The sequence below is a fragment of the Camelus dromedarius genome, chromosome 31 (assembly GCF_036321535.1).
Source record: "Camelus dromedarius isolate mCamDro1 chromosome 31, mCamDro1.pat, whole genome shotgun sequence".
NCBI classification, from domain to species: domain Eukaryota; kingdom Metazoa; phylum Chordata; class Mammalia; order Artiodactyla; family Camelidae; genus Camelus; species Camelus dromedarius.
Window position 1 is genome coordinate 8743466 of NC_087466.1, and position 27885 is coordinate 8771350.

Consider the following 27885-nt stretch of genomic DNA (forward strand, 5'->3'; position numbering starts at 1 on the left):
TCAAGGAGAACACGGGTACACAGACAAATACTCATGGCTACAAGGAAAGGAGGCAGAAGGGGGAGAGAGAGAGGAAGGAGAGGAGAGGCGTAGGAGGGGCGGGGGAAGGAGGAGATAAAGAAGTGGAGGGAAAGAGGGAGGAGGAAGAAGAAAAAGATGGGAGGAGGAGTCTACCGTGACAGTTTTGCATCACACACACACACACACACACACACACACACACACACACACACACACACGGCAACAGAGACCCCTTCTCCAGCCTTGCGCTGAGTCCTGAAAATGTGTCCAGTGGCCCGAGACTCATTTTCTCACAACTATGCAAAGTGCGAAAGCACATATTTAGGAAAGTTTTTACAAACGCAAAAATATTCTCTTAGGATTTTTTTCCCCCATAAACTCTATCGTCCATCACCATAAGTCAATAGTGCATCTAAGCACCTGTTTGTACACTCGGTACCCAGGTCTGGCAAGGCCAGGCAGCTGCAAACAGAGTGGTGCCCTCCCGGAGGAGAGCCAGTGTACCAGGTTGTGGGTGGAGCTGGGGAAACGAGACCAGTGGCTTCAAAGGATGGTCAGGATATCGGGACCACACTTTGCTCTCAGAAGTTTCCCCCAGAAAGAAGCAGCCCCACCTGCCCACTGCTGTGTGGCTTCAGACTTACCTCCGCTAGGAATCTTCCAAAAAAGTGGTGACTGGGCTCCCCCCAGCTGCCCATGCCACCTGAAACTCCTCCTCTACTTTGCTGGCTTACTTGGAAACTAACTTTTTCTATGTAAAACCTGAAATCCTGATGGGTGCACATTAGATTAAATCAAGCATTGCTTCTGCAGCAGAAAACCGTAAGTTTCCCTTGACCCACGGTCAGAGGCTGCTGGGGTGGAGATCCACGCAAGGTCTCCATTGCCCGAGGACTATGGTTCAGAACAGCGGCCATGAGTGGGCATTGTGGGTGCTGTCAAGATAAGCTGATGGTCCATGGGAACATTAGGGGTGACAAAGGAGCTACCCCAGCAGTGGGGACACAGTTGAGGCATCAACTTAGAAGGATGCTCTTTGAGTCCAGTGGCTGGCCATCTAGGGACCCCTCTTGTGCACGGACCTTGGGGTACACGGTAGACTGTTTGCGTTAATGGCCTCAACTGTTTCCCTGCCTATATTGACAACCCTTTTCAATGTCACTTTTCAAAGCCTCCCATCAACTGGTGGAGTCTATTTCTCCACCCTTTGAACCCGAGCTCAGCCATATGATGTACTGTGTCCAACAGAATATGGTAGAAATGACTTTATGCCAATTCCAAGCCCAGCTCTCAAGAGGCATGGGACACTTCTGCTTGCTTTCTTAGAAACTGCCATCTTGGCCTTGTAAACAAGCCTGACCTAGCCTACTGGAAGATGAGACATACACTGCCCAGTTTCTCCCACTGTCCTAGCCAACAGCCAGCCAACTGTCAAAAGCAAGAGTTTTTTCTGGCTGGCCATCAGCTGACCACAGACACACGAAGAAGTCCAGCCATGACCAGAAGAACCTCCCAGCTGAACCAAGCCCATACTGTTGACCCACAGAATCACAAGCTAAGTAAATGGCTGTTTTAAGCCACTAAGGCTTGGGAGGAGTTTGTTACGCAGCATGACTTACGTACCAACTAACTGATACAGAGGATGACATGTGATTGGCCAGCCTTGAACTTCCTGGGGAAAAGCCAGTCAGCTATCAAGAATCTGTCCATCTCTGGGTCTGGGTCACAGGGGTGGAGGCGTGGCATGGGGTGCGAGGACACAATCTTCAGAAGTGAACATTTCTTTCTTTCAAATTAAAAAAAAAATCCCCAAATACAGAAACAAAAAATAACCCAGGTTTACACATTTCTGTTTATATATATATATTGTCTCTCTATATAGACACGACTTTTCAGTAAACAGTTACAAGATATGTTGGCAACACTGAGAAAAAGAAGGCGCTCCATAGATGGAACGACTCTCACGCGTTCGATGCTGGGACACAAGGACACACACGACACACAGAGACCCGAATAAACACACCAAGCAGAATAAATATGAGTTATTCCAAGTCACAACCACGATGCTCTCTGGAACACCACGAGACAAGGCAGAGAAAAGATCTTGTGCTGTACTTTTCAGACTGGTCTGTTAAAAAATAAATTAAGAATCGGAAGGTCCTGGGTCTTGCTAAAATAACGTCCTCTGTAGTGAACAGCTGAGTGGCAAAATAAACTTTTATCTGGACAGGACTTTCATACATTTTTCTCCCATCTTGGGAAGCTGGGGGACTACGGCGAGGAGATGCAACTCTCAAGGAACGTCTAGTCTCTTCCATTCTGTCCAAGAGACCCCACTTGGACGGAAGTTGGGGGTTTGGATGCAGCGGAAGGTGCTGGGTCGGAGGGAAGAGCCTTCACAAGCATGCCGGGCAGGGATCGCTCCCCTTCCAGGTTTGCTCAGGGCTGGAGGACAAACGCACCCCTTCTGCGCGTGCTTCAATACGCTTTCCCAGTCTCCTCCCCTCTCCAGAATCCTACCTGGCGCCCTTCGGATGAGCATCCATCCCTGACTCTCCTGTTTCTCCTGATTCTAGTGCAGCCTCAGAACAGAAGGGCTGGCAGCCCTGCTCTCCTGTGAGGGCAGGTCGGCAGGGTAGATTAGCTCACTTACGGTCTGTTTGGGGATGGGTGACCCTTTGTGTGAAGACGTGGAGGTGACCATTTCCAGGCTTAGCCGTGACTCTGGTACCAGTTCATCAGCCGAAGCTTCTTTCCCAAGGAAGACCCCCACCACCACGCCCACCCTGGCCAAACTCTGTCCTTTGTCCTGAGTGAGCAAGGGCACTTGGGGGAAAGTCAGCCTCCCTGAACAAGTGGTTTGCACCAACACACACCTTCCAAGCTTCTGGAACACCAGACCCAATGTGTGGACGGAGAGGCGAGGTCCTCCCTAGGAAGACAGGAAGGGGGTGTGGACTCTGCCCTGCCTGGGGCGGGGGCGGAGTTGGGACAGGACTCCAAAGAAGCCAATCTCACGCCTACAGACACTTCTCACAGGCAGACATCCTTCTTGAAAAGAAGAAGTCTCTTCCGGGGCCAAGTGGAGGAGAGAAAATGAGAGAATACAATAATTGGAATTCCAGACCCCAGGCGAGATGAGTGAAGGGCCCCCACGTGCCTTTGCTAAATGGGAGGAATCTCAGGATACAGGCAGCTCAGGTATAAAGCAAGTGGGGAGGGAGATTCACCGGGAACCTCGAGGCCAGCTGTTCTCAAATGGGGCTGGCACCGTCTGGAGGTGTTCTGGCTTGTCACAAAGGGCTGGGGAGGAGTGTGCTACTGGCATCCAGCAGGTAGAGGCCAGGGATGCTGCTAAAAATCCAACGGTGCCCAAGGGCTGCATTCCCCCCCCCCAAAAAAGAATTACCCAGCCCAAATGTCAACAGTGCTCTGCTCCAATCCAACCTGCCAGCCATGTTCTGGAACATCTCCAAAGACGCCCTTCAGACTACAGAGGTAGCCCCGCAGACCTCTCCTACCCCCGTTTCCAAAAAAAATTCCCTCCCTAAGTCTCATCCGACAGGACAATGTGGAGGGATGGGAGAGAGAAGAGAGACCATTCTGGGGACCACGAACGAAGATGTTCCCTTGGTCCACTGACAACCCCCAACTCCCACAGAAGAGAAATCCCAGGCTTGGGCGATCTTTGGTCAAACAGGAAAACGTAAGGCTGAACTGAAGGGGCAACCCCTCGACCCCACCTGTCCGGTGGCTAAAGCTGGGGTACTCTCTCTTTGCCCAGAAGTCCATGCTCATGAACAGACACCAGGACCTCCGCTCCCCGGTGGCCGGGAGGAGAAGCGGGCGGGACAGGCGGGCGGCGGCTTGGCTGATGATGCCTGGGTGACGCGGCCCTCACTTGTTCTCAATCAGGGTCTGCACCTTGTGCACGAGGTCCCGGGCCAGCTTCAGGACCTGTGTGGTGTTGTGTCGCTCGGCCATTTCTGAAAGAGCAGAAGGCAAAAATCTCATGAGCCTCCTTCTGTGTCCATCTTGAGGCCATACTTCCAGCGCCCAGAGGGGTCTCTGGGGCATCCCCCTCATCATCGTCTGGCATCCATCCCCAGAGCAACTCTTGGGGAAGGCCTGCATCTCCAGACCTCAGTTTCCTCATCTGTGAAATGGGAATCATTAACCGGACCTACTTTTACAAGGTCACTGAGAGATGAAATGAGATGAAGTTGGCTCACAGTGTGTGTTTAAAACAATGTTAGGACCTCCCACCCCGACTCCTACAAACACAATGACTGGGAACCTGTTAAAAAAGCAAGGCCAGGCACATGGTAGATGCTTAAAAGTATAGAAGGATGGACTCAACAGAAGGAGAGGGGAGGGAAGGGGAGAAAACAAAAATAATCACTTTGTCCAGAGGGACACAAATCGATCAGAATAATCCTAAACTTTTAAAGCAGAATAATCCTAAACTTAGACGTTGATCATAAATCATTTAGGAAAAAAAGCATTTAGGAAAAAAAAAAAAAAAAGGCATTTAGACTGTGGTTCCTGAACTTGGGTGCCGAGGAACCCCAGAGGGTTCCACTGTGAACTCGTGGAAATTTTGAGGTAAATACAGTGATACTCTGACTCCATCAAACACCACATAAACCGCTAGTACGAGTGAACTCGCAAATCGCACCACCTTCCCATCCATGGCTTTAGAGCTTTTCAAAGCTAGGTTTTCAGCAAGTGATTGCTCTGATGAAAGCAGGTTACCACAGATGAAAACCACTGCGGAACAGGAAACGAAGGTGGTGGCATCCAAGCCGATTCCAAGCTTTGAGAAGTTGTGCAAAGCCCAACAGGTGCATACACCCATTAGCAACTGTGCTTATTTAAGTGAAAAATAAAAATACTATTTTCTTTAGATTTATCTGTATTGTTTTTTTTCAAATGGCTACTAAGTATGATAGATATACTTATTAAGTAGTTTGGATCTAACTCGTTACCGAATGGAACTTTTGGTCTGGGAAGCTGCAAACATTTTACAGAGACACTAGGTGTGCCGTAAACTGAGAAAGTTTGAGAATCTCTCTGTTAAGCTAGGAATTGCTTCGGGCTCTCAAACCACATCCTCAAACTGAAAGCATCCCAGATGCCCAACCATAAGGGATGGTTCATAAGTTACAGAGAGCCACTTCAGGTTTATTCTGCCATCTTTAACAATGATTATGTGGAAGATGCTTTTAAAAATATTAAGTGGGGAAAAAAAAATGAGATACAACTGGATTCTGTGATGGTAACAACATAAAAATCTACATGACCATGGGAAAGACTGGAAGGAAAAAAAAAATTTTTTTTTTTTTAATGAAACCACATGGTTTCCTGAATTGGATCCTGGAGCAGAAATAGGACACTTAGTTAAAAAGCAGATGAAATCAAAAAAGTCTGTAGTTTAGTTAAAAGTAATGTATCAATGTTAATTTCTTTGTTGTCACAAATGACTAGGATCAGGTAACGAATTAACCTTCAGGGCAGCTGGCTGAAGGGTCCTGGGAACTCTGTGTACTATGTGCAATTTTTCTGTAAATCTAAAATTATTCCAAAATAAAAAGCTTATTTAAAAAAAAAAACTAACAATGTTTCCAGGGTAAGGTCACAGGTGGCTTTTTTTTCTTTTGCTTTTTCCAAAACCTCTTTTAGTTAAAGAATTTTTTAAAAACAGTGGTAAAAGTAGCAACAGCTTCTGGCGGTGGGGTCCCTCATATGAGCCAGGTACCACCTGCTGGACTTTATCCACGTGGTCTCATTTAATCCCCCCGACATTGCTGTGCGAGGGAAGGGTTGGTACCACTTTATCGCCAAGGAATCTGAAGCCCAGAGACATGAAGTTACTTGCCCAAGGTCACACAGCCCTTGCTTGAGTGGCAAGGTTGGCTCCAGAATCTACACCTGTTTGAATCCAAAGGCTGTGCACCTTTTTCATGCCATTTCAACTGCCCTCCTGTATCTGCTTTTCCTACACATCAACCCTCTGAAGTAGACACTCTTACCCCCTTTCACAGATGAGGAAGCAGATACTTAGAGAGAAGGGAAGTGATGTGTCATGTGGGTACCATTAAAAAATTTGATGATGTCTGTGAAATCCATGTTGTTCTCCAAGATGATGTCACGGTAGACCTCCACCAGCGCCAGCGCGATGAACAGCACGTAGTGGGCGGATGAGACGTGTCTGGCCGCCCAGATGGTCTCCCAGACGGAGAAGACATCATCGTAGAGGAGCTCTGCCAAGACACCAACACGCACACGCGCGGGGGGAGAGTCGCCCGTGGGGCTCACCGTGCTGCCCTCCCTCTGGAAAAAGCCCAGGCCAGCCGCGCCCCGTGCTTCCGTCCTTGGGCAGCAGACAGCTCGGCCAGGAGGCAGGAGACCTGGACGCTGTCATTTGACATAAGCCTCAGTTTCCCCCTTCTGTAGAACAGGCTACGCAGATCAGGGAGGTTGAATGTTTCCAGCTCTGACATCCTATAAGTGGAAGCCCCTCTCTCCCTGCACCCTCCATCTCCTTTAGCACCCATGAGGGGTCTCCCCTTTCTCCCACCCACAGGCAGAGCTCACTTCTGCATCTATCTAGTAAAGAGAACAGAGCACTGGTGAAGAGCAAAGCTCCCTATGCTCGATAAACTCAGTCTGCATCCTGGCTCCATCACTCACTAGCACGGTGACCCCGGGCTAGTCCCCTCCCCTCCATGAGCCTCTCTTTCCTCATGGCAATGGGAATAAAGAACTGAAGACATGGTACGTACAAATGGCTCAGTACAGTGCCTGGCACTTAATGAACACCTCCACACAGGTTAGATATTATTAGTAGCATCACCCCAAATTCACGTGATAGTAATGCAGTGTTTAGATATCGTTTCCAAGTCATGTGTGAAAGATGGTCTGTGGATTTCAGAGTTCCTGGTCCCCAGTGCTCAGCTTAATAGAGTGAAAGGGAACTGGGTTTAGGCAGGCAGCAGGGGGCTCAGATCCTGGCTCTACTATGCCTAGCTCTGAATTTAATTCTTCTCAGCCTTCGTTTCACTCCCTGTAGAATAGGGATTGGAACACCATCTACCACAGGGCATCTCTGCATGATAAGGTAGGTGAACCGATAGGCAGAACTCAACAAATGGGTGTTACTCTCTTCCTCGGGCTTTGTTCCAACACCCCCCGCCTCACGTCCGTGGTATCTTTTCCCCTGAGGTTCTGCTACCAAGAGTCTGGGAACAAGGTCCCAGTTTGAAGTCTGTACCTCGCTTGAAATCCAGCAGGAACCAGCGGTAGCAGAAGTAGAAGTGAGTGTAGTCCCCATTCTGATGCATCAGCTCAAAGAGCTCTGAGTCCAGGATCTGTCAGAGGAAGGCAAGAGAGGCATCCGCCTTCTGGGAAAAGGCTGGACCAGAGGGAACAGCTGGATAAATGGTGCTGTATCCCCATACCGGATAACACCCAGCCCTTAACAACCAGGTGGGGTTTAAAAGTGGGCAAAAGGATTTGAAGTGCAAATCAACCGAGCTCAACCTGACCCAGACATTTCTCTAAAGATAAGCAAATAGCCAATGAGCATATGAGAGAGGCTGACCGTCGTTAGTGATGAGGCAAATGCAAACCAAAACCATGGTGAGGTACCACTCCACATCCAGTCAGATGGCTATGATAAACATGGCAAAGTGCTGGTGGGGAAGTAGAGAGACTGGAACACCTGTACATGGCGGGTGGGAAGGTAAAATGGTGCAGCTGCAATTCCACCCCTCGGTGTAGCCCTAAGGGAAGTGAAAACCTACGTTCACGTAAAAACTTGCACGTGAATGTGCACAACAGCATTACTCAGAGCAAAGTGGAAACAACCCAAATGTCCATCTACAGATGAACGGATAAACAAAATGGGGTCTATCCAGGCAACGGAGTATTTGGCAATAAAAATGAATGACGTGCTGATACGAGCTACAACGCGGATGGACCTGGAAAACATGATGCTACATGAAAGACTCAAGCGGCCACATGTGGTGTGACTCCATCTATACGACATGTCCAGAACAGGGAAATCTACAGAGCAGAAAGTAGATTAGTGGTTTCCAGGGCTCACGAGAGGAAATGAGTGTGGGGTTTCTTTTTGGAGTGATGAAAATGTTCTGAAATTAGTGATAATGATTTCACAACTGTGAATATTCCAAAAGCCAGTGAATTGACCATTATGAAGGGGTGAATTTTATGGTATGTGAATTTGCCTCCATAAAGCTCTGTGTGTGTGTGTGTGTGTGTGTGTGTGTGTGTGTGAGACAGAGAGAGAGAAATATACTCAAACATTTCTTTGCAGAAAAGGACCAATACAATCAAACATCCTGTTAAGGGTGAGGGTCATGTCTTGTTCATCATGGTAGCCACACTGTCTGGACCAAGTAAACACTCACTGAGAATGAATCTAGTGGAGTGGACTTGAGTTGCTGAGTGAAGCTTGAGATGAATTGAGTTTTTTAGTTTCACTCAACTGGGCTGAATTGGGTTGCACTGAGTTAAGTAGGATTGAGTTACTGAGTCCAGGTAAACTAGGTATGGCCATTAGGCTGACTTGAGGTCCATTGGGCAGACCTGGAGTAAGTTACATTATTGAATCGGACAAGGTCATACCTGGATTAGCGACCTCATGTTGGCAAAGTGTGTGTCCATGGCGCCTCCGTGGGGGAAGTTCTGGTTCATCCTCTTCATGAGCTCCGTGAAGCAGCTGAAGGCGAGGGCCTCTGGGGAAAGAGCACAGGAGAAACAGTCAACTCTGCCACTGCCCAAGGGACCGGAGGTCCCAAAGTGATGGGCGGAGGCCCCGGGCTGGTTCACGAAGTCCACGGCCAAATGAGAAACATACGGACGATGGCGTTCCTGTGTATACCATTTCAGGGAATGCACTCCAGTCTTAAATTAATCACAGAGGGATGGGATATAGCTCAGTAGTAAAGGGCGTGCTTAGCATGCACAAGGTCCTGGGTTCAATCTCCAGCTTCTCTGTTAAAAATAAATAAATATAAATAAATAAACCTAATTCTCTCCTCCCTAAAAAAAGTAATAAAGTCAACAAAAATTAAAAAAAAACCTGCTCTTGGGAACGCACCCTTGAAGAAAAAAATAATTAATTACAGACTTCCCACCTTAGACATATTGAAATATCTTTTCTTTTAGGAAACAATGGTGACAGCAAATGCTCGGTTTTAAAGATCCCTGTTTGCTATAATAAAAATTTGACAGTGTTTGGTCCTAAACTTAAAAAAAAATATTCTACAGAGTTCATGAAATTCTCAAGTCTGAGAACCACTGTATTTAAATAGCAGTTGTGAATATTGGAAGGGTGTTTGCAAGCATTATGCCAAGAAAGGGTCAAATAACACTGGGAAATGCTGCGAAGGGAGCCACTGCATATATTCATTTAAAATAGGCTCTGAGAAGTCCTGTAATTAAAAAAAATCTGTTCTATATTGTTCAACTCTGTTTAAAGAATTTATTTAAAAACAGTACCTTTTTTTTTTTTTTTCTGTTAGCACCTACCAACTTTGAGGAAGGTCATGGAAAGGTTTCCCAAGGCACAGTAGAATCTCATTTATTTATTTTTTAAAATTTTATTTTTCAGAACAGGTTAGATACACAGAAAAATTGAGATGAGAACAGAGAGGGTTTCCATATGCCCCCCACCCAGTTTCCCCCATTACTAACATCGTCCAATAGTACATGCATGTGTTACAATTAATGACACATGATGATGCGTTATTAACTCAAGTCCGTGGGTTTTTTTTTTTAACCTAATGTCCTTTTTCTGTTCCAAGCACCCATCCAAGGACTACATGACATACAGTGGCCTTGTCTCCACAGGCCCCTCTTGGCCATGGCGGTGTCTCACACTTCCTTTTTCTGATGACCTTGACAGTTGTGAAGCGTACTCGTCAGGTATTCTACGGGGACTCCCTACTGGAATGCGTCTGACGCTTTTCTCACAGTAAGATTGGAATTATGGGTTATTATGAGAAAGACCGCATAAGGAATGTGCCATGTTAACCACATCGTATTAAGGGAAAACGGGATCAGCATGAACGGCGGTCTTGGTCACCCAGGTGAAGGCAAAGTTTTCAGGGTTTTCTCCACTGTATAGTTTCTCTCTCATCTTCCACCTCTTTCTACACAGAACTTTTTGGAAGGAAGTCACTATGCTCAGTCCTAAAGAGGAGCGAGTTACACTCTCCATTTTTAAACAGCCTTACTGAGGTTTACGTACCATAAAATTCACCCTTTCAAGAGTGTAATTCAGTGGCTTCAGTATATTCACAACTGTCAACCCTCATCCCTAATTTCAGAACATTTCCATCACCCCCCAAAGACACCCTATATACATCGACAGTCATCACCCATTTCCCTCTCCTGCTCCGTTCCTGTCAACCACTAATCTATTTTCTGTCTCTATTGATTTGCCTCTTCTGGACATTTCATACAAATGAAATACAATACGGGGTCTTTGGTCAACAACTGTTGAAGGTTTTTGCCTTTTATTTCATGAAGTATATTGGCCTGTCGTTTTCTTGTGATGTTTTTGTCTGGTATTGGTATCAGGGTAGCAGTGGGGCCTCAGGTAAGAACTGGCCTCATAAAATGAGTTGGGAAGTGTTCCCTCCTGTTCTGTTTTTGGGAAGAGTTTGTGAAGTATTGGTATTCACTCTTCTTTAAGCATTTGGTAGAATTCACCAGTGAAGCCATCTGGGTCTGGGTTTCCCTTTGTTCTCATTCACGTTTATACAGTCAGTGACCAGCAAAAGCCTGGCTGGGTGTTGGGCACCTGCAAGTAAGTGGCCAACATGGAACAAGAGGACTTTTTACTTCGCTAGAACCTTGGTATGTTTACTTGACAGGTCTCCTGAGCACCTGCGCTGACCCATTCCATGGAATCACAAAGCAGGGTTAACCCTTCTTCTCTGTAGTGAGAAGGAAGCTGCATCCTGAGTCCTGGGGTGGGGAGGATACACTCACCGTCATCCAGAATGACCAGCAGTGGAGCCAGGAGGTCACACATACCCTGGACATAGCCGATCTCTATGTGCTGCCAGATGTAGCTACAAGAGAGACACACAATGCCCGTGATGGCACCCACAATCTGCCTCTCTGACCCACTCCTATACCTCCACCCTGGTTTGGTTCCCCCATCTCTTACCTGGACCACTCCCTCAACCTCTTGCCTGCATCCCCAACCCCAGTCTCGCTCTCTTCAAGCATCCTGTGCTCAGTCACCAGGATGACCTTCCTAAAGCTCAGCTCAAGGAGCCCACTGCATGCTCAAAAACCTTCACAGGCTCCCCACTGTGTCACAGGATAATGTCTTAACTCCTTTGCTGGGGGTGCAAAGTGTTCATAGTTTCCTCCCAATCCATCTTCACAGTCTCACCCGTCACTTCCCAGGACTTCCTCCCTTCCAGCCACACTGAGGGATTTACCTTTGTACAAATAAAGCACACATTCATGCCTCTGTGCTTTTGTCCCAGCAGTTCCCTCTGTCTGGAATTCCCATCTGCCTGTTAATAATAACAACTAATATTTACTGAGCATTTACTGTATGCTCAGTCCACTATACATGTATTGCATCATTCAATTCTCAAAATAATAATATGAAAAAGTTACCATTGTCATCCCATTTCACAGAGAAGGAGAATGAGGCACAGAGAGTTAACCAAGTCGTTAACCTAATAATAAATGGTTGAGACAGGATTTGAACCCTGGTGGCCTCACTCCAGTGTATGTGCTCTTAACTTCGATGCTAAATGATTTCTTCAGTGTCTCCTCATTCCCCCGAAATCCATTTTGACTCACCACCTCTATGAGGCCTTCCACGATTTCTCCTGGGGCCACAATGAGGTAAAAGTCAGCCTATCCTTCCTTCTCCTTCAGCACTTTTTAATGTTAAGGTAGCATACTATATTAAAGTTAATTACATTTGTTATTTCCTCAACTAAATTTTAAGTGGCAGTAACTGCTTGGGAGACTATAGAGCAGAATAGTTAAGAGGTGGTGTTTATTGGGGGAGGTATAGCTCAAGTAGTAGAGCGCATGCTTAGCAAGCATGAGGTCCCAGGTTCAATCCCCAGCACCTCCTCTAAAAATAGTAAATAAATAAATAAACCTAATTACCTCCCCCACCAAAAAAAAATAAAGAAATAAAAAAAAAGAGGTGGTGTTTATTAACAAAAATGAGTTGGAGCAAGGCTTGTCAAACCTTTTCTAAGAGGTCCAGATAACAATTATTTTTCAGCTTTGTAGGCCATAGGTTCTCAGTCATTTAACTCTGCAGAAGCTATCACAGATAATATGTAAATATGGCAAGGGCTGAGTTCTAAACAGACTTTATTTACAAAAGCAAGTGGTGGGCCGCATTTGGCCCATGGGCTGTTGTAGCAGTTTGCATCCAGGACGTAGTATAGTCGAGTGTAAAAAGCAAGTTGTACAAAAATAGTTTATAGTATAATCCCATATAGGTAAAAATTTTTTAAAAATTAAAACACATGTGCATTCATATTATCCTATGCTATGTATTACACAGTATTAACTATATATTATGTAGTATAATTATATGCTATATATTTATAATTATATACTATATATAAAGTAAATTTTATACTATATATTATATGGCATAATATAGTACATTAAGTATTAATATTTAAAGAAATATTAATACATTAACATGTGTCTATTCATATTATACTACATATTCTGTAGAATTATATATTATATATTTATCTAATGATATAATATATAAAGCATAGTTATATACTATATATTATATAGTATAATACATATTATTTAATATAGTATTTACTGTATATGTATATATAGCATATATACGGCTCGGGAGGATATCACTAAATTGTGAGCAGCAATTCTAGGTGAGTGGCACTGATGGCTGGATATGGACGGAGAAGTTTCCCTTTACACCTTATGAACGTCTGATTTCCTTAGTTGATTCAGGTTTTTACTAAGCATGGGTTCCTTCCATATTTTAAGAAATAAAATAGTTAATATTTAATGAAAAGTAATAAGTAGCCCCAGATCTTTGCTTAAGAGAAATACAGCACAGATTCTAGAGCCCCAGAGAGAGAGAGAGGGGGGTCCTTGTTCAGCCACTGTCCCCCCGGGGGATGTGGAGCAAGGCGGTACCCCCCTGAGCCTCCATTTCCTCACCTGTAAAAGGGGATAACACTTACTTCATAGGCTTGTTCTGGGGATCGACTGAAACGATGTTAGCGAAGGGCTCAAGATAGTGCCTGGTATACAGCAGGCGCTTAATAAGTGTTCTCTCTGATTATCATGACCATGATTGTTACACTGTTGTCGGGGTAGGCTGGAATAAGATTTGAGCTGGGCGTGGTGCCAGCCGCAGAGAGTGCGGTTCTAACTGGGCTCCCTGTAGCCCGCCCCTCTGCCACCCCTTCCGGACCCCCTATGGCTCCATCCCCGCACCCCAGCCACCTGCACATGACGTTCCGTAGCTTCTCCAGGTTGGCGGGCGTGAAGTACCAGTAGTTGCGGTCACACCTCTGCACGTCCTTCTCGATGCGGTGCAGGTTCACCGTGTACAGGTCCAGCAGCTCCGGCTGCACACCCGCAGGGGAAGAGGAAAAGAACATGGCACCCCAGCGATGTAATCCTCCAGACAGTCTCTCTCTTCCTCCTAACCCTCTCCTGCTGTCAATGAAAAAAACCTTCCTCTACCTCGAGCGGTCAGGTGTTTGACTTTGTTGTTGTTTCCCAAGAAAGCCTCTTTCACTTTGTATGAGAAAAATTTTTTCTTTTTTTCCTTTATAAAACAAAACAGTCCTATGAGGTGTATGGAATTATTACCCCCATTTTACAGATGAAGAAACAAGAAGAGAGTTACAGCTGTAGCTGGAGGCGCAACCCTCCCCACTGAAAACTGAGTAAGAAGAGTGGGAAGCTTGAACAGAAGCCCTGCTCTGGCAATTGCTGGGCCTGATGCCCTGACCCAACAATCCTGATGAAATGGTTCAACGAATGCTATTGCAAGGAAAAAAAAAAAAACACTTAAAAGGTCAAAAGTTAACCCAGCAAGGCAAGAAAATTCCAAAGCTGGCTTTTGCCTTGAGGGACGCTGCCAATTAGGGAAAATTTAAGCTGGGGCTTTGCAGTGTTGTGGCTTCTCCTGGGTAAGAAATCTAAGAGACCTCCCCACTTTAAGGAAGGACCTCCACAAAGCCACACCCCAGTAAGAGAAAAGCAGAAAAAAACCTACCAGCATCGTGGGGTCTCAAGGACAACTGTCTATCTTAAACATAGGTGCTAAATTAAGTGTATAAGATACCTCTCTGAATAATTAACAGCCTCAAATCAGGCTTATAACTTATGTATAACTCAAATTCTCACCACATGGGTGATCTGGAAGAGCAGAGAATTTAGATGAAAGTGTCTTCAGGTTGGTATTCCCCTGAGTACAAGGAAGAAGAAAAAGCAAATCGTCTCTTGAGGAATCCACCTTCCACCCAGGCCTCGAATAATGCAACAGAAGAAGTTCTAAGCAATCTGAGCTCATGTTCAAAAATCATAAAACACCCAGAGAAAAAAAAGGCACCATGAGTGACAGCCAGCATATACACCAGACAATCGAATCAGACCCAGGAGGGCTTCAGGTATTAGAATGATCAGGAACAGAATATAAAATAAGTATGTCTAACATTTTAAAAGAAATTTTAAAAAGAGATGAAAAATAATAATAGAGTGCAAGAGACTAAAATAATCAAGCATATTTTATAGCAGATGTGCAAATAAGCCAAATAAAACTTAAAAAAAGCAGATCAAAATGTCACTAGAGGGAGAAGGTGTAGCTCAAGTGGTAGAGAGTATGTTTAGCATGCACGAGGTCCTGGGTTCAGTCCCCAGAACCTCCTCTAAAAATAAATAAACCTAATTACCTCCCCCCCACCAAAATAAAATAAATAATACAATACAATATTTTTAAAAAATAAAAATTTTTAAAAAGTCACTAGAGCCAGAAAAGTAGACACAGACACTACGGAAAAAAGAATTAGTGAACTAAAAAGGGATCTAAAGAAACCATCCAGGATTTAGTCACAGAAGGACGAAGAGATGATAAAATGAAAGAGAAGTAATATACACGGAAAATAGCGTGAGAACGCTTAGCAAGCATTTAATCAGAGCCACAGAAGGAGATGAAATATTTGGGAAGTAGCAACAGTTGAATGTACAACAGAAGAGAATTTTGCAGAACAAAATAGATCCACATGCACATTGTAAAGTCCAACAAACCACGAGCCTCAAAACAGAAAAAGAAGTGTTTGGATCCAGCCTTGCCTGAGTGTTTGACTCTTGAAACTGGGATAGAAATAGTAAATTCTTTAAAAGAAAATGGATCTACAACGCCTGGCTCGGAAAACCTCCCTTTCGGCTGATGTCCTTTGCTTTGGGCTTTTTGGCAAAAAAAAGCAAACTCCAATTTTAAAAGAGACTGGACCTGAGTGTCAATCAAGATGCTCATGGTCAAGACTGCTACTGATTAACGAATCACCATGGGCCAAGCACAGAGGATCTGACTCACTAATTCTGAAGACAACTCAGGAAGGAAGGTACTAGACAGATAGGGAAAATGAGGCTCAGAAAGATAAAGTGATGTGCCTAAGCTGGGATTTGAACTTAGTACTGTTTGACTGCAAAGCCTGCGTTCTTCAAGTATTACATCATCTTCTCTCCCAAATCATGGAGGACTCTACAGTGACTCCTCCATCATGGGGAAAATGCAATGAACCAGAGGTCGTTCTGGATAACTGAGGCTTGTGGGACACTCCCACCCTCCCTCGGCTGCAGAGAACTGAGTGGAGAAAAATCCTGGTGACTTACGGAGTAGGTGACACCACTGGAAGACACGGGGGATGCCTCGTTGTTAGCAGATGTGGTCACAGCCAGAGAAGCCAGGGCAGGGAAGAGACTTTCCATCTCGGGCTCCTCTGAGAGGTTGTCCTCACTGTCCACCTGGCTGTGCTTCTCCGCCTCGCTGCCCCTCCAGCCCTCCATCCCGGTGCCCTCCTTTTCGGGCAGAGGCATGTCCATGCTGCCAGGGATGGACATGAACTCGTCCATGCTCTCGTTGGCGAGGAGGTCGCTCTCCAGGCTGTCCTGCACGGCCAGCTCCTCACGGGGGACCTCGTCCCTGGAAGTGGTGGCCTCGCTGCTCTGCCCGTCATCCACGCTGCTGCCCCTGGGTCGCAGCACCAGGGGGGCATGCCTCTGGGCATCCATGACGCTGTCTTCTGTGCTCAGGCTGGGTTCCGAGTGCTCCGAGAGGCCCGAGGAGAAGTTGTGGGAGGAAGGATGGCCGGAGTCTGGGGAACACGTCCCATTTACCAGGTTCCCATTGGGGATCTTGGGCTGTTTCTCCTCCAATCTGCCTTCTGCCTCCACTTGCTCCAACTCGTCCACAGACTCAAAGACCTGCAGACCAGGTGCACAGAGACAGATGGACTAGGATGTCCACTGAGGTGCTGCTGCCAACAGCAACCTAACTATCCATCAACAGGGGATTGGTTCAAACACGGAACAAGCGGGCAGTGGAACCCTACGCAGTCAGTAAAAAGGGTGGCAGAACACGGTATGATATATGCTCCCATTTGTGAAAAATAAGTGTTCTCTATGCACGCACAGGCAGAGAATAATCCGGAAAGAAACAAAGGAGCACCGTAGTTGACTTTGAGGAAGGGGCATTAGGGAACTGAAGAGGGGAAAGAAAACCTTTCATCTTACCAAATCATGTGCACGTGGGTTTTTTTTTGGCTGGGGGAGGTAATTAAATTAATTTATTTTTAGCGGTACTGGGGACTGAACCCAGGACCTCATGCATGCTAAGCATGTGCTCTGCTGCTTGACCTACACCCTCCCTGCTGCACGTGATTTTTCAAACCATTAGTTAACGACACAAGGAACAGGCTAAAAAAGCATCCACGGGGTTGACGACGATGGATCTGTTTTCAAAACCAGTTAGATGCAAATGAAGTATCGTGGAAAAGTCTCCATCCAGGATACATATTCAAGATTTATTTGTGGTTTTTTTTTTTGTGTGTGTGTCTCTAGGCTGTATTCCATCAAGGACAAACTGAACAAGGTCACGTCCCAAGATCACTTGAAATATTTCTTCTGTGTGGTCACGTCAGCAAGTTGATTTACGGTTAATTTCCTGTGTTTCTGGTTTTAAAAAAATACTTTTCAATGAAACTGCTTTAAATCATGTAAAAAAACCTTACCTAGCTCCAAAGTCAAAACTAGAAAACAAAGTCTATTCAGGGAAATGGAGCCTCTTTCCTTGTGCCCCGTCCCCTCTTAGGTAACCATTTCAATCAGTTTCTGGTTTATCCCTCCATTGTTTTAGAAAATAGATGTAAATATATATGTATATTAATATTTCCTTTGTTTATACAATGCACTTTTTTCACTTTGCTTTTTTCTTTAATATTGAGTGAAAATGAGTTAATTTTTTTGAATGAAATGCAAGGTTATTGAACACATCTGATGGCATTTATTTAGAAATTCTAAAAAACTACTAAACATGGCAACTATCATTTGCATACTGCCTACGTATTTCTGTGTATGTGAAGGCAGACAGAAGGGTCTGGAAGGACACACAGAAAATTGATGATAGTAATGTTATTTCTAAAGAGGGCATGTGGGGATTGTAGATGGTCAAAGCCAAATTTAGTTTTCTCTGTAATATTTTAATTTTGTCCTTTTTTTTTTTTTTAATGGAGGCACTGGGGATTGAACCCAGGACCTTGTGCATGCTAAGCGTGCGCTCTACCACTGAGCTATCCCCACCTGCCTTTTAAATTTTTTTAATAGACAGAATAGATTCATGCATTACTTGTGTTGTTTCTAAAACTTCAATTTTGAATGCTAGCATAAAAAGCTAAAACAAATAAACCATAAGTGACCTGCAGAGGAGGGTCATCCAATCCCATTATTCCAGGTTGGAGGGAGGGGATGGGGGAGGGGGAGGGGCCTCCGGAAGGTCACCTGTGTGCTGCTGCTGGAGTCACTCTGCAGGCGGATGTTCTGACGGCCTGAGCTGCAGCTCTGGGAGGACTGAAAGCAAAAGGGGCAGGAGGGAGTGCAGGTGAGGCTGCATCCAGGCTCAGGGGGCCCTCCCCGGCACTGAGCTCAGGAAGGACTGCTGGGCTGGGAGCCAGCAAATGCGGTCTTATCTCTATTTCTGACTCGGGCAAGTCCCCTCTCAGGGCCTCAGCTTCCCATCTGTCAAATAAAAGTGGGTGGGGGGGACTCGCTCCCTGCTCCCTGGGGCCACAGCAGCCACTGGACCTCCATCCCACCCCCAACCTCTGCAACCAGAGAACCCCACTTTTAACTGCTCTGCACTTGAGACTTCTAGCCAGTACCTTCGTTCAACTCCAAGTACTGGTTGTATGAATGCCCACGTTTTACTTCCTCTCTGTAGACTTGCTTTTTGCCCTTTAACGTCTAGTCTCTGTTGACTCTGAGGCTAGGCTTGGTCATGTGACTTGCTTTGGCCAATGGGATGTTGGGAAACTCGACCAGGCAGACACTTAAAACATGCTTGTGCATTTCTGCTTTCTCTTTCTGGGGGCTGCTTTCACTGCAAAAACATGGCCAGGCAAGCCTGCTGGACAATAAGACATGAGGAGCCAGGCTGAGTCACCCCAGACATGTGAGAGTCCAATGAAGATCAACAAATCTTTTAGCTGACCAGCCCTGTTTGGAGCAGAACTGCCTCACTGACTCACAGACTCATAAGGAAAACTAGATGTTTATTGTCGGATGTCACTAGCTTTTGGGGGTTGTTTGTTATGCAGCATTAGTGTGGCAATTGATGACTGAGACATCACTGGTAAAGGGAATTGACTTCCTTTTCAACTCCTACTTTGGGCTGTTAAAGTGGAGATTCTATCAGGACAGATATCTCTGACCTGGTCACTGAATATTCCCCACACTCCAGGACATTGTTGACAGTACCTGGCACACAGTAGGTACTCAACAGCATTTGTTGAATAAATGAAAGTCTCACACTGTGCTGGGCGCTTTATACATATTATCTCATTTGAGTTGCACACAAATCTTCCCTCTACAAACGATCATTCCCATTTCACAGATAAGGAAACTGAGGCCCAGAAGTAAAGGTGTTTGCCTGAGCCCCAGAGCTAAGAAATGAAGGGGCTGGAGTTTGAACTCAGGTCTGTCTGACTCCGAAGTGATCTTCCACTCAAAACCCAGGGGGGAGACTCTGTCCCAAGGCCCTAGACACCCAGCCCTCTCCATTCCTACAACAGCCCGACGGAGCAGACGCAGTCCTTCCCCGCCCCCTGCCCCACCCCCGGCTCCCTGATGTTAGCTGCCCATCACCTCGTTGCTGATGGTGGAGTCCCGGTGCATCAGCCGGTGCAGGTGGCTGTCCAGACTGGCCCCTGACGAGCACTTGGCCAGGGCAGCCGCGTGGGACTCCCGCTCCCTCTGCCGCACAATTGCCTCGCAGCCCAGCCACTCGGACATGGTCTGTGCATAGCAGGCATGAATCTGCTCGTCCACCTGTCAGGGCAGATACAAAGGTCACTGGAAACACTGGGACCCCAGGGCAGAACCAACCCAACTCAGAAGAGGGTGGCTCTGACTCAGGCCCCTGGGCCCTGGAAACACCCAACATTCATGGAGTAGTTAACGTCCATGGGTCCCTGAGCACCTACTATGTGCCAGGATACACAAACGTGAGCAAGGCAAATTCTTTCAATTTTCCCCTCCTTCCTATCTTCCTTCTTTTATTCATTCATTCATTCATTCATTTATTCAAGTATGTACTGAAAGCCTGCTCTGTGCCAGGCAGGGTACAAAGCCTTGAGGATAGAGTGACAAGACTGTTTTTCTCCTTCTGTATTCCCTTCTTTTCCTCTTTCCTCATTCATTCATTCACTTGGTCATTTAATTTGGTAAGTACCTACTATGTGCTGGCACCAATCTAGGTGTATGAAATACAAGGGGAGCGAGATGCCCCACCTGTCCATCCCTCCAGTCACTCAACACCCTTACCAAGGGCCCCCCACATGCCCAGCAAGGGGGCAGGTGCCGAGAACACAAAGATAATAAAAATGACCCCGTCTTTTAATTACAGCAATGGCTTTAGGGAAAGGCCACAGATTTCGAGGGTTTTCCTTGTGGGATTTCAGCAAACAAGAGGGGAGCTTGCTTCGTTTCTGTGTTGCACAGCCCAGGGAACTGAGGTTATGAATCTGCCAGACCTCTGGGCATGAGATGAAAGGGTGTGGAGGCGCAGGAAGTGGGAAGGCAGGGAGCCTGCGCCGTGTCAGGGTTGGGATGGGAGAGGAACCATTTAGCTATTCAGGGCTTCCAGAGAGAGGCTCCGGGAGCACCCTGCCCAAGCCCGTCACGGGGAGCTCCTTCCCAACAGACTTCTAAAGAGTCATCCAAGGCCACTTCTCCATTCCCACCACCTCCCTAGGCCGGGCTTCCAGGACCCCTCACCCAGATGGCCTTTCTGTGCCTGCTTGTCCCAGCCTGGCCCCTCCTGCCCGTCTCCCACTCAGCAGTTTCCTCTCCAGCCCCACCTCTCACCACCGCCCCCACCCACCTCGTCCCGTCTGTCCCAGCTGTCCACGTCCGCACCGTCTGCCCCTCCACCGCTCCGCACACAGACACACACGTCGCATCATGCAGGTTTCTCCTCTCCCTAGAGACCCTTCCTCACCCCTCTTGCCTGCAAAGCAATCCCTTTAAAGAGTTCGGGGCGCCTTCTGCCTGGTGGAGGTGCTCTGTGCTCTTACAGCCCCCGAGTTTGCCTCCATCTGATTTTGCACAAAGCCCCCCCAAACTGGCAGAGACCTCATCGAATGCACCTCTGGGTCCCCAGTCCCAAGCACGGGGCCTGCCACACTGGATTCTCACGCTGGTACTGCGATATTTTGGACAGTTCACAGCACAGCCTCATCAGCACGAGAAAGTCTCCATTTTCAACCCTCCTTCAACTTTTCTGACGACGAGGAAGGCCAGTCTGGTGCGACTGTGTCTTTAAAACATCCTTAATACTTTATAATCTCCCTTCTTAACAGAGAGCGAGGCTTCAGGCAGGTTCTGACATCTAGGCAGAACTGAATTACCTCATTTTGTTGTTTATCAACGTTTATGATAAATGATCATTTATCATTCTTTTTATTTTTATCGTTTCCTTCGATGATGGCAAGTCATCTTGGTTTTCCACTGATGGCAGAGATATAAAACACCTTTTAAATTAAGTTACATAGATTTTCAGGTGAGTCGATTTAAAGACATACATTTAGTAAATAATAGCACAGACTCTCTGAGTGTAAAATGTCCCCAGGTTTTGAAAACTTAGTATAAATAAAAGAATGTAAGATATCTCAGTCATAATTTTTATTTTGATTACAAGCAGAAGTGGTCATATATTGAATATACTGGGTTAAGTAAAATATGTTATTAAAATTAATTTCACCCTGATGAAATAACATAGAAACACACACAGACACACAAGAGGTTGCAAAAAATAATGAAACCCTGGTAAGGTCTGTAGTCTAACTAGTTGTGCTGTACCAAGGTTAACGTGCTGGTTTTGATAACACACTAAATGGTTCTACAAGATGTTTCAATTTGGGGAAACCGGGTGAAACGAATATAGTATTTATAATTATATATAATATAACACATAATTGTAAATATAATATTGCAAATCAACCATATCTCAATTAAAAATATAGACACATTTATTATGAACAACAAAAAAGAAATGCAATAAAATATGCTTTAATTTAGAATTTTATTATTTATTTTATTATTACTAGTATTAATTAATTATATTATTTATTTTAAATTTTTAATTTAAAACTTTAATTTAAAAATAATGAAGACAGCTATATTGCCAATATGTTAATGTCAGTATCCTAACTGTGATATTACGTTAAGGTTTTGTAAGAAGTTACCATTGAGGGAAACTGAATAAAGGACACATGAGATGTCTCTGCATTATTTCTTACAACTGCAGGTGAATCTATCACTATCTCAAAATAAAATTTATTAAAAAATGACATTTTTTTGTGGGGGGAGGGTATAGCTCAGTGGTAGAGCACGTGCTTAGCATGCGTGACGTCCTGGGTTCAACCCCTAGTACCTCCATCAAAATAAATAAGTAAACCTAATTACCTCTCCTCATCAGAAAAAAACAAAAACAAAAACAAAAAAAAGAAAAAAAAAAAGATGACATCTGGGGCTTGTGTTGTATTTCTACTGCACAGCACTGCTCTCAAGCTTCCTGGCTCCCCGACATCTCCCCACCCCACCCTGGTCCACCAGGGGACCAGAGCTCCCTTAGCCCCACAGCATCTGCTCCTTTTTGTTGCCAAACACCCCACTGCCCATCACGGGTAACCAACCTCCTTCCTCTCTGTTTCTGTCATCCCGAACTTGTAGTGGCCCAGGAGGAAGGGCCACACGGCTTTGCGGATCTCCGGCTGGATGCCCCCGTAGTAGATGAGACGCAGCAGCTCCTGCTCCTCGTAACTCTACAGTGAGGGGAGGAAGCAAAAGATCTGGTCAACAGAAAACCAGGGGATGGACTCTGTGACCCAGAGGCTCGGCTTCTCAGATCTAGCCCTCAGTGATCATGCTGTGAACCAGCAAAGCCACAAGTCCCCGGATATGCCTCCTGGCATCATACGAAAAAGGCAAGACGCTGGGAACCCCTCAACTGCCCGCCAACGGGGGAACACTGCATCTCTCCATGGAGATACCACATGGAGAGTAAAAAGGGCGGGAGGTGCATTTATGATAACCTACATAAAAAGATGTTCAATGTGTATTGTTAAGTGGAAAAAAAAAAACCAAGATGCAGAATAGGTCTAGGGTGACCCCATTTTTGTAAAAAAACAGAAACAAAACCACAAGGACAGAATATAATAAATGAACATTTCTACTTAATGTTTAGCCAATTTTCTGTACTGTGCTTATTTGGGAATATTGTTTTGGAGTTATTAATATTGTCTTGGAGTTATTAATCTTGACTTGGCACTAAGAAAATTGTTTTAAAGCTAAACAATTAAATTAAACCAAATGAAAATTAAACCAAAAAGGAATCATTTCCAGCTGGCTCTTCATAGCACTAATAACTTCTGTTTACACTAAGATGATTTAGCAACTGTTTGCTGTATTGTGGAATAGATTTGTCCTCTTTCTTTTTTAAAATTCATTTTCAGGCAAAGGCTTTGAAATTACAGTTAGTTGAGCAGTTGAGCCAAGGAACCAGCAGGTCCTATCTGTGTGTGTGTGTGTGTGTGTGTGTGTGTGTGTGTGTGTGTGTGTGTGTGTGTGTGTGTGTGTGTGTAGTGCCAATGACTGCTCAAAGGCTACTCCAAAGGGCACTGGGGTCCTGTGTCCTCCCACCTCTTTAATTCACATTCGAAAATTTAAAGCATATTTTACATCTTAACACTAGTCTTAAATGTACCCAACCACAGTTGCAAAACCAGCCATTTTGTTCCTGTTGGGGATTTTGATTCATATTGTGTAGACAGCCTTGTCAACACTGTTTAAAAGCCAGAGAACTATTTGGGGCTGAGGCTGTTAATGCCTCATCAGAAATCCATGTCCTCTTCTCCCGGAATCCACAGTGGGACTCCATCTCCCAGCCTCCCTTGCAGGTAGGTGTGGCCATGTGATTGGGTTCTGGCCAATGGGATGTGAGAGGAAGCGATGTAAGCCATTTCCAGGCCAGGTCTTAGAGGAAGCTGGTGTACTCCCTTCACACCCTGCACTTCCCGTCTGCTGGCTGGAAGTAGACGACCACAAGGTCTCAGAGGATGGTGGGGCCACAAGACAAAGACCCGTGAACCTCCAGAGGGAGGAGAGGTGCCCACTCACCAGGAATGCCCACCCAGGACCGTTAAGTGAGCAAGAAATATCCCCTCTATGGTGTCGAGCAACTAGAGTAGTGGGGACCATGCGTTACTGCAGCTCAGTTCACCCTGACACGACAACGCAACCAAGCAGATTGTGAAAGCGTTGCTGGAACGTGAGATACTAATTATTCATTTTTGACTAATTTATTGTTTTAACCGATTTTCCCTTACAATAGCGCCTCCCAAATTGGGGAGATCACAAAGAGCATTTGGGGAACTTTCAAAAAATATACATTCTCAGGCTCCACTCTTAGAGATGCTCGATCAGTAGAGCCGGAGGGAAGCCCAGAAGACTATAAATCTTTTGAATTCCTCAGGAAATGTGCACTCTCACAGACTACCTGGGATTCTGAACACTGTGACCTTTCGAGAAAGTAAGCTGCTGTATCTATTTAAATTTAAAGTGGACACCAATTTTATTTCTAGGAATCTATCCCCAAAATAAGAGAACTAGTACAGAGAGGTATACGCTTATAAAGATGTTGACTGCAGCATTGTTTGAAATAAAAAAAAGAAAAAGAGCCCAGGTGTCCATCATTAGAGGAAGACTGGAACAAATTATGGTCCACCCATATATGAGGTGCTAAGGTTCTAACAGGCCCAATTCACATAGAGATTTGAATGACATCCTTGATATAAAAGTAAGCTAGTTACTTAAAATACAAATATAATGTCACTTTATTTTTTTTTTAAATAAGAGTTTCAGCTATATATAGAGAGATTTGTGGATGTATCAGCTCAGGAAATGTATAGCAGGGTCTACACCAAACTGATAGTATTCATTAATTCAGGGGATCAGAACCAGGGGGCTGTAGCAGAGAGATGATAGTAAAAACTTAAAAAAAATATTCTGAATATCACTAATTATCAGAGAAATGCAAATCAACACTACAATGAGGTATCACCTCACACCAGTCAGAATGGCCATCATTCAAAAGTCCACAAATGACAAATACTGGCGAGGCTGTGGAGAAAAGGGAACCCCTCCTTCACTGCTGGTGGGAATGCAGTTTGGTGCAGCCACTGTGGAAAACAGTATGGAGATTCCTCAAAAGACTAGGAATAGACTTACCATATGACACAGGAATCCCGCTCCTGGGCATATATATCCAGAAGGAACCCTACTTCAAAAAGACACCTGCACCCCAATGTTCATAGCAGCACTATTTACAATAGCCAAGACATGGAAACAGCCTAAATATCAACAGATGACTGGATAAAGAAGAGGTGATATATTTATACAATGGAATACTATTCAGCCATAAAAACCGACAACATAACGCCATTTGCAGCAACATGGATGTTCCTGGAGAATGTCATTCTAAGTGAAGTAAGCCCGAAAGAGAAAGAAAAATACCATATGAGATCGCTCATATGTGCACTCTAAAAAAAAATAAATAAATACAAAACAGAAACAGACTCATAGACATAGAATACAAACTTGTGGTTGCCAGGGCGGCGGGGTGTGGGAAGGGACAGACTGGGATTTCAAAATGTAGAATAAATAAACAAGATTATACTGTGTAGCACAGGGAAATATATACAGGATCTTGTGGTGGCTCACAGTGAAAGAGAATGTGACAATGAATGTATGTATGTTCATGTATAACTGAAAAATTGTGCTCTATACTGGAATTTGACACAACATTGTAAAATGACTATAACTCAATAAAAAAAATGTTATATTCTGGATCCCTGCGTTCTTCATTCTTTGAATTGTTACAGGAAGTAGGCATTCCTCCCATAACTGTGAAAAACAACTCTTTTTGGCAAAAAAGTAAAAGCATCCATCTGACTCAGGTGCTCGCTGGCCTGGCCCTCCCCAGAGCACAGGCGGAAAGGCACTGAGCTGACTCAGTCACTAGGTTCGCCCCACGTGGAAGACACAGGTATCTCCTCCAAATGCCTGCTCTTGGCAGTAGATAAACCAGGATTTCTCAAAGTGGATTTTGCCTTCCACCAGCCACTGCAGGTACTTTTTCAACAAAGGTCCCTGTGGCCACACACATCTGAAGGAATGTTCCATGTGCTCTCCCACACTCCCCCCAGTTTCCTGAGTGGGACAAGTGTATCGGCACAGCCAAGGCTCTGACAAGTCCTGCAGGGTACAGAAAGCTGTTTAATCTTCTTTCCCAATCATTTCACTGTGAAACTTTTTTTCACCCGTAAACATTTTCCCTCCAGGGATGTTTTTATTCTAATAAGAAAATCTTATAAATCTCTCTCCAGATGAAATATCTGATGGAAGAATTCTCAAGCCTTAAGGCAGAGGTGAGAGAAGAGTTTTGAACAGTGGTGGGGTTTTCTTGGTCCAGCCACCTCCCTTTAACTCGGTGACTCTCATCATTCTAAGTAGGCAACTGGACTGTTAAGTTCCTTCTGGCTGGGGATTTGACAGCACTTCATGCAGGACTGAGCATACAGCTGATGCTCAATAAATGATTACGGACTGATTCATTCTTTACTCCTTCCAGGGAACATATGTTATTTTCTACCCTCCTTGATCTTCACCCCCATGGGCAGAATGGGTCTCCTCCCAAGAAGAGGAAGGGGCCTTCGGTTTGGATACATAGAACACAAGGATGTCACACCATCTGTGAGTTCCCACAAGTAGGTGAGTCTCTTCCTCATATGACAAGACAGCCCCCAGAAGTCTGTCCCCTCCCCCAGCAGTCCCTGCCTGCCCCCTCCCCCAGCAGTCCCTGCCGCATCACAGGCCGAGCCAGGCCAAGCCTTACTGTGCTGTCCTGAAGGTACTGCTCCCAGATCCCGGCCGTCAGCCCGTGTCCAGCATCACAGGGCAAGTTTGGAGACACGATCATGTGATTGACCAGGGCTGACAGGTGGGTCCTCACAGTGGACAGGTGTCTGCAGTAGGCAAGCCCTGCCAGAGGAAGGAGTGAAAGTGTCACCGTCCACCATCTGACACCCCTTGCCTGGTCTCGTGGAGTCTCCAAAGGGCCGTCCTACTCACAATATGTAGTAACAGAACAGGCAAAAGCCTGGACTTCAGGGAGCTCACACTTGCCCTGTCTATCCAGCTAGCTACGACCTGCACTGGTATTTCACAGGCCCATGCAGGATGTAGTAACACATTTCTAGAATCCCTGAAAATAGACACATATTTTATCTTCCCCCTCTAGGCTGTGAGGCGAAGGAAATAAAACCTGTCAATCAATACGGTAGAATGGGAAAAAAACAGAGCATCTGCTGTCAGGCAAGCCTGGGTTTGAGTCCCAGCTCTGTCACTTATTAGCTGTGTGACCTTGGGCAAGTCACTTCCCCTCTCTGTGCTTCAGTTGCCTCATCTGTTACTTGGAAATCATCAGAGTACCTGTATTATGATTTTAGTTTTTAAGTTCTTGGGAAGGAATCGGGCCACCTTACTCTTCTGCTTCTGCCCACAGGAGAAGGGAAGTGACCTTTATTGAGCACAGATGGCATGCAATGCTGGGAGCTAGGGGCCTTTTACATGCTTCCCATTCAATTCTGAAAACAAACCCTCTAGAGTGGGCATGTAGGATGCAACAGTGATTAAACCAAAGTCTTTCTAGCATGGAGCCCCATTGTTCACTGCCTCCTCTTAGGACCAAGAGAGAACATTTATCCTCTATCTTTAAATGAGGCAATTGAGGCTCAGAAAGGTAAACATAACTTCACCAAAACGAAACATCTAGGAAACAGAGGCACAGAGCCAGGCTCCTTGCCCTGGTATTGCTGGCATGCATGCAGTAGACACTGAATAAATGCTCCCTGGAAAGCACATGGCAAATAAGGCCAATACGCACATCCATAGAAGGCTCTGGAAAGGATCTGGTACTTCATATTGTCACAGAGAAGCTTCAAGGGAGCCCTG

General features: G+C 45.4%; 1 protein-coding gene across 2 annotated transcripts in view; it reads right to left on the reverse strand.

Annotated features, from left to right (window-relative positions):
* Window positions 1-1859: 1859 nt before the first annotated feature.
* Window positions 1860-27885, reverse strand: part of SGSM1 (small G protein signaling modulator 1) — a 73113-nt gene continuing 47087 nt past the window's right edge. For both annotated transcript variants that reach the window (XM_031442935.2, XM_031442934.2), the window contains 12 exons: window positions 27818-27882; window positions 26768-26913; window positions 22509-22637; window positions 19459-19641; window positions 18097-18165; window positions 15934-16524; window positions 13534-13658; window positions 11044-11126; window positions 8671-8780; window positions 7295-7391; window positions 6117-6284; window positions 1860-4007 (listed from right to left, as the gene is read on the reverse strand). In XM_031442935.2, the coding sequence (XP_031298795.2) occupies window positions 3919-4007; window positions 6117-6284; window positions 7295-7391; window positions 8671-8780; window positions 11044-11126; window positions 13534-13658; window positions 15934-16524; window positions 18097-18165; window positions 19459-19641; window positions 22509-22637; window positions 26768-26913; window positions 27818-27882 (1855 nt within the window). In that variant the 3' untranslated portion in view covers window positions 1860-3918. The remainder of the gene's footprint in view (window positions 4008-6116; window positions 6285-7294; window positions 7392-8670; window positions 8781-11043; window positions 11127-13533; window positions 13659-15933; window positions 16525-18096; window positions 18166-19458; window positions 19642-22508; window positions 22638-26767; window positions 26914-27817; window positions 27883-27885) is intronic.